Genomic DNA, 7,886 nt, shown 5'->3' on the forward strand with positions numbered 1-7,886 from the left:
AATGCAACTTTATGACAAATCTGCAATTTCCTGTTGACGCCAAAGTTGGAAACTTAAAATAAACAAATGACACAGTTGCAATTTATGGCATAAAAATGATTTCGAAAAATAGGAGCAGAAGGAAGTGCTATACAGTTCCATACAGAAATGATTTACATAGAGAATAAATAAACAAAACTTAACTGATCGGCTTTAACAAATTCCTTGCTGAATATGTAAACTCAGAAAAATGATTTATGAGCATCGAAAAAAAATTAAGGTAAAACTTCGCAATACTAGAGGGGATAGAAATCGCTTTCAAGTGGTATATTATAAAGAGTATAATATTTCTGAATGTTACTAAAATATTTTTAACCTTTTCTGAAAGACAAAATAAACTCGTGAAACAATATATTATCAAAGTGCAATGCCTTGACAATAAAGTAATATATTTATGTAAAGTATAAGTTTAGGACACGAATAAATTCAGAGTTCATAGTAACTACTTAGCTTTATAAGCTGTTTTATATAAAATGTTTGTTGAAATTTTTATCTAAATTTCTTATACTTTGTGCTAGAAGAATTTGTACACAAAATTCAGCTTATGAAATCTAAGCACTTTGGAGTTAATCTAAGCTGAAAAACAATGTCAAGTACCATGACTTTTTAAGACTTTTTAAGAGCTGTGACTCAGTTAAATATAGAAAAAAACTGTTTGATAGTTAAAAAAAATAAAAATTTTTTGTTTAAAGTTTCTTTAATAAACTAAATAAATAGCTATAGCTTCTATAATTTAAGTTAGATATACCATAATTTACAATTATATTATGACTTTGTTAATAATAATAAAAAAACCTCATACTACTAAGTAATAAATTTAAGTTGAAGGGTTTATTGCAATAAATTTTACATATTATCACAATAAAATATTAGATTTATTACAATTAATATTTAGAGTTTTAGTTGAATTTTACAGTGTATGTATTTATTGAAATAATTACGTGGAATTAATTGGTGTTTTTTGTTAGAAAATCTAACACATTTTAGTTACACCACAGCCGTCTTCCCTATTTCACTGTCAACACCAGACTGACTCTTTATTTTGTCTTACTCTTAATTCTATCTTATTCCGTTAACATATTGCTTATTCTAACCTAAACGCTATATACACAAATAGATTTATATTAGTTGCATATTATACAACTACAGCCAGTTAATCAGACCGGCACTTCTTTACGGGTGTGTCGCGTATAACAAAGCCGCCAAATCTACTAATCAGAAACTACAAGCTTCTCAAAGTCAGGGTCTTCGAAGACTGTTCAATGTGCCATGGTACATCCGCATACATGATATGCTAAGAGACCTCAGAATAGACCCGGTCAAAAAATATATGTGACAGAGCCCTGAAGCTATACTAGCCGTACGGGGTGATGTGCAGACCTTAGATAAATCATCGGAGCTGGTGACGAATACATAAATTAGTTAAAGAGAAGTGAGGCAGTCTGTAGAAACCCCCAAGCTAAGAAAGTGTAAATATTATAAAACCTCTACATAAGACAAGCTATACAAGTTAAAATTAATAAAACTGTACATTTTAATATTGAAATAAATTGAAGAAATTAATTGTTTTTTTCGTTTAGGAAATACAACATATTAACTAAGAAACCCTCTGTTGTTAAAATTGTGTTGTTTTTTCAAAAAATCTTTATTTTAACTTAAATTATAGAATCCTATAAGAGATCTGGAGTACTTGGATGCACTTATTATTTTAATATATAAAGTGCTTTAAATTTTTATATCAGCAAGTATTGCAAGAAATAAGTTGAAAAATTTCTTCTAGAAAACAAGTGGCTAGTTTCATTATAAGGAACTAAAATTATTGTCTTTTGATTTTTATAAAAGTTTCTAGCTTAAAACTTGAAGCAATATTTATGTCTAAATAAATTTTAATAAAAAGGCCCAATAAGCAAGCTGCTTCTACCTTTAAGTTAAATTGTTTTTGTTTTTGCTTTAAAGCATCTTAAGACTACTGAATAGTTTTGTGGACATTTTTTCAGTCCAAAGGAGTTCCCTAAAGATGGCGAGTTCCATTGTGACCAACTCTGGCTATGATAGGTTAATTCCTTCTTTATTATTATTATTGAGTAAAGGATCGTGCACTGCGACCTGAAAGATCTATTGTGCCCCTTTGTCGGGTTAGAGTATTTCTCCAAGTTCGATTTCTTTAATGAAAGACAGTATGGATCCTATCTTCCCCAGTCTTGAATCCTTATGATCCATGAAATACCCTCCTAGGTGTTTCTTTCGCTTATGCATCAGTGCCGGGCATTCTAGCATTCTAGATTGTGAGAGTCTTGGTAGCATTATCCAATAGAGTTCTCTCTCTTTTTTCTCTGTGTCATTCATAATAATGGATAGAGCTGCTTTCCCTAGACCACAGAATGGTTTTGGGCCTATCATTCTTGATGCCGCGCCTCTTCTCGCAAATTTGTCTGCCATTCCATTACCTTGGATTCCAGTATGTCCCGGAATCCGTAAAAGGTGCACCTGATTGATACCACCGAGTGTGTTCAGCTTGTCAATGCATTCCCATACCAGTTTGGATGTTACCTGGTAAGATATGAGTGCCATTATAGCTGCCTGGCTGTCAGTCAGTATTGCAATTTTACGGTTCCGGTAGTTACGTTCAAGATTGAAACTGGCGCATCTATCTATTGCGTATATTTTCGCTTGAAAGATGATTGTATTGTTTTCTAATGCTTCCCAGTATTTTTTGCCTAGTCCATAAACACCAGCTCCAGCTCCCTCATTGGTGAGAGAGCCGTCTGTATACCATGTTATCGTGGTTTCTTTTATTTTTGGGGTGTTAGATAAACCTTCCCAGTTCTTTTTTTTGCCAAGTTCAGTTTTGAAGATTTTTGTAAAGCTATGTTTTACAATCATCCTGTCCATTGGCAATTCTTCTTTTTCTTCTATTAAAATTATTTTGAAAATAGTTCAATAAATCAAATAAATTAGAACTTAAGACGTGATATAATTCCTATAAACAATGCATATTCAAAATACAATACCTAAATAAGCATGGTAATTGCAGGGGGTGTACATATGTAGTTGTACTTCACAATTTATTTATTATCTGGATATACATCGTACAACTAAATAAAAATTCTTAGTTTAAAATATTAATCAACTATTTATTAATATATTATAAAGTATTATAGTTTTTACATTTATTTGCAATTATAACAATTATTATAGTAACATTTATTTAAAAATGTTTAAAAGCAATATTCAAAGAAGGAAAGAATTTTTTAATCGAACACCTGAACTTTAACTTAGTGTCTGAGTTTTCTTAATGATTCATTTAAAACAAAAATATAATACAACATTTCATTTCAAAGAGATACTTTAATAAACTTTTGCACCTTTATTAAGTAAATTCCACAAATAAACTCCAGTTCCACCTACTCATGAATGAGATTTACTCAAAATACTTTGACAAAAATTTCCAACGTAATTTGGTAAAACGCTTAAAAATGCTCCACCTACATCTATTATTTCTGAAAGCATTTATTTTACTTTTTTCAGTGAAAAGATTTGTTCAAAGAAGTCAAAACTCAATTAACCTACCCATTAGCTATTTCGCACTTGCTCCATTGTCCTATATCAACCTCTATGCTTTCTCCTAAGTCAATGTCCTTGTGACACGCCAAAATTCAATTTGCATAAAAATTTAAATCAGTAATCAAATTAAATTTGCGTAAGTCAAGTAATAACTTCTCTCGATGCTAATTCATTATTTTTAGCGTAGATTAAAGACTGCAACTATCGTGCCGGCATACAATCAAGTGCTCAGCTTCGACACAAGAATTTAATTAAATAATGAAATTATTTGAATTTGCGACACTTTTGACCTCCTTTATGGGTAGAAATCACGCAAAACGAACAGGTTAGACTTTTTGTATATAAATAATAACCATTACAGTTACATTAATAATTCAGCAATAGTGATTACACAAAAATGTTGTTGTGACTTCGTCTTCCACGTATGTGACAGAACTTAATAAAAATTCAGTATCACATAGAAGCATTTGAGCATTTCTTTCCGTTTCGTCTTGTCATAAAATGCTCATTAAAATGCTATAAAATTATGAAACTGTGAGAAATTTCACATCATTTTATTAAATTCCAAACGCCCTCCCTCAACCTATGGGCTATGTCTCCACTAAACCTCACTATGCCTCACTATACCGCACAACGCCATCTAATAATCTGGTCATAATTGATGTTTAAGCGAGACCCACTAAGATCGAGTGAGGCGATAACTTAAAAATCATGTCACATTCATTTCACACTCACAGCAGCCGCGATACGAGTACTGCGATGCCATTTGACGCCGAAATTTATTACTTTTCCTTGTGCTCAGAACTTCGACGAAAATTTTTTGGTAGTTCATTGTTGGAATTTTAAAGATTTCTGGGTCATAAAAAGATAATAAAATTTTTCAACTTAAATAACAAAACAATATAAAACAAAGGAAAACGTGAAAACTTCAGAATGTGAGCGAACAACTTAAGATGCATTAAAATCTTCAACGCGAATCTTTCGAATAAAAATAAAAAATTTTAAATTTGATAAAAAATTTTATATCTACGATGTCTTGACTTTCTTGATGTTTTAGAACTGAATTATTTCGTTCTATTATGTTTAGGAAAATGTTAGAAAATATATAAAAAATTAAAGTTAAAGTTCGCCTTTAAGTGATAGTGCTTTGCTTTATGTGATATAGAAAATATTACTATTTGATAAATGTTTCACTTGATCAACATTTTAACATTATATTTATCACTTCATTCAGTTTTATAACTGATCCCTAATAATGACATAAGATATCCATTTAGATAAACAAAACAAAAAAAAAAACCAGTTCGAACGACTACCTATATATTGAAATATATGTATGTATGTATGTATATTGGTCCTTTTTTCGAGTCAGCGCAACTGGGCACTTTTACTCTTTGATAGCTGGGGGTACTACAGGGTTCCACCCATCTCATTGACTAATTTATGCATTCGCTATAAGCTTCATAATTATTCAGTGATTGATTTAAGATCTGCGTACCACTCCCTACGGAGAGTGATTACTCTAAGATTAGATAGTGCTAAGTAGAATAGCCTGTCAGTTTTCGCATATAACTTCAGGGCTCTGTACCTTATGTTTTTTTCGATCGGGTCTATTCTAAGGTCTCTTAGCATATCATGTATGCGGATGTACCATGGCACTTAGAAGAGTCTTCGGAGAGCCTGATTTTTAGCAACTTGTAGCTGTTGTATAGCAGAGTCGGAAACTTTGCTATACGCGACACACCCGTAAAGTAATGCTGGTCTAATTATCTGGCTATAGATCAGTTTTCTGTTCTTCGCGGTAAATAATAAAATAAAATAATAAAAACTTGTATTTATCATTAGTTATTTATTGATCACTGAGTGGTTTTAAAAATAATGTTTAAATTTTACATGATACAGTTTAAAATATAAATATTATAATTAGTTTTTAAGTTTTAATAGTACATATCATATACATATAAATTTAAATGATTTAACTTACTTATATTATTCAAGAACTACATTCTCCACTTATACTGTTTTCATTTGGTAAATCTCGAGTAAAATGTATAACACTCGAGATTAATTTAAAACAATCTAGATCACTGATTCCCCATCCCCTATGATATCATTATTTTTATAAGGGACCACAAAGATTAAAAATAATAAACTATATGATTATTTTAAAATGCTTTATGCATCTTTGGTATAATGAATTGTATAAGTGCATCGGTACCTTATATACCTAGGCTATAAAGTTGGTGTATAATTATTTAGAAATTTTTTGTGCTTTATTTCTAATAAGTGAGGTCTCAGTGGACAAATTACAAGCTATGTGTCCATATCCGCTAAATTTAATTCCCTTTTTTTTTTTTTTTTAAATATCTATTTTATTTATTGAATCTCTTTTATAAGAAGATTTACAATAAGTATTCAAATCTTAAAAAACTAAAGCAAACAAATGAACTGACAATTATAACTGCAGTTAATTGATAATAATTAAAGTTAAAGTTATTTCATGAAAAGCAAAGAATAAAGAAATAAATAAAATAAAATAAAAAATAAAAAATAAACGAAAAAGAAAAAAAAAAGTATATTAAATTGAAGTAAATTAAAGTTTAAATAAGGTTGATAATAAGTAAATATATAAAGATAGAAAAAGGAATCAGTGCGTTGGTACATCTTTTCTGCGTAATCTTGACGAAGGCCGCGTTAGCAATAGATTCCTTGCAAGGTGGTTCGGATGAATTTCAAGTTTTTGTTTGTATTTGCATTTGATTTTAGTGAGTTCATCTTTGATTAGTGATATTTTCAGATCTTCATGAATTTTATCACTTCTTATATACCACGGAGCCCCAGTAATTATACGAAGGATTCTGGATTGAGTACGCTGAATTAACTCAATGTTGGAGGAACATGCATTACCCCATAGTTCAGCGCCATACTTCCAAGTTAGCTTAAGTAAACTATTGTAGAGTAACACTTTGTGGTTTAGCCGTAACTTGGAATTATTATGCAATAACCAGTGAATTTTTTGCGTCTTAAGTTTTATTTGCGTTCGCTTAGCTTCTAGATGTTTACGCCAAGTTAGTCTCCTATCCAAATGAACACCCAGATACGATACGGTGTTTGATTGCGGAATGGTGATGCCGTTGAAGGTTACTGGGGGACATGTATCCTTACGTAGGGTAAATGTTACATGTGTGCATTTACTTTCATTTACACGAATGCGCCAGTTGGCTAACCATGTTTCAATGAGTTCGAGGTGTTCAATTAAGTCCCTAGATGCTATGAATCTATTTTGGTGAGAACTAAGGACAGCAGTGTCATCAGCAAACGTAGATGTCATAAGACGAGAGTTGCTTGGTATATCCGAAGTAAACAGGATATAAAGTATTGGACCTAGAACACTGCCTTGAGGAACTCCAGCCTTTATGTCTAGATTAGCTGTTGTATGGCTTCCAACTTTTATATGGAATTTCCTGTCCTGAAGATATGACTCTAGTATTTTGTGAGAGTAGTCAGGAGTGAGTTCCTTGATTTTATAAATAAGTCCAGCGTGCCAAACCTTGTCAAAAGCTTGTGCTATATCAAGAAATATAGCAGAGCAGAATTTTTTATCTTCAAATGCTTTCCTAATCTCATTTGTTATGCGATTCACTTGCTCGATGGTGCCATGTTTGGCACGAAAACCAAACTGGTGGTGAGGTATTATGTTATTTTGCTGTAGATATGTTGTTATCTTCCCGAGAAGCATTCGTTCAAAAAGTTTTGACAGCATTGGTAAAAGACTTATTGGTCTATATGAAGACGGTAATGTTAAGTTTTTTCCTGGTTTTGGAATCATTATAATTTGTGAAATTTTCCAGCTTTGAGGAAAGTACCCAAGGCGAAGTATTGCGTTAAATATTTTTGTCAGTATTTTGAAAGCTATTTGAGGTAACTCTATTAGCATTCTTGCTGTAATTTGGTCATATCCTGGGGACTTGTTGACACATAATTGGGTTTTTGCAACCTGTTGAATCTGTTTGGTTTTGAGTTTAAGACGCCCATAACTGACTAGAGGAGATTGAATTGGTAGTTCAAAGTTATTGGTCGGAGGATTTGGTTGAAATACCTGACTTAAATGGTCTGCGAACACATTTGCTTTGTCTACTTCATCCCTAGCCCATTTTCCGTCGGCTTGCCTGAGCGGTGGTGCACTCTCCTTAGGTGTTTTTAATTTCCTTACCGATCGTCATAGGGAATAATTCGTACTTTCTGTAGGTGTTAACTTTCGTACGTAGGTGTTCAAACTATTT

General features: G+C 31.7%; 1 protein-coding gene across 1 annotated transcript in view; it reads right to left on the reverse strand.

Moving 5' to 3' along the window:
* LOC119666545 (formin-binding protein 1-like) overlaps window positions 1–7,432 on the reverse strand; it is a 24,950-nt gene extending 17,518 nt beyond the window's left edge. The window contains exon 1 of the mRNA XM_038075827.1: window positions 6,486–7,432. Within this exon, the coding sequence (XP_037931755.1) occupies window positions 6,486–7,432 (947 nt within the window). The remainder of the gene's footprint in view (window positions 1–6,485) is intronic.
* Between the last annotated feature and the right edge of the window lie 454 nt (window positions 7,433–7,886).

Source organism: Teleopsis dalmanni, chromosome 1, assembly GCF_002237135.1.
Source record: "Teleopsis dalmanni isolate 2A chromosome 1, ASM223713v2, whole genome shotgun sequence".
In the NCBI taxonomy this organism is placed as follows: Eukaryota; Metazoa; Arthropoda; class Insecta; order Diptera; family Diopsidae; genus Teleopsis; species Teleopsis dalmanni.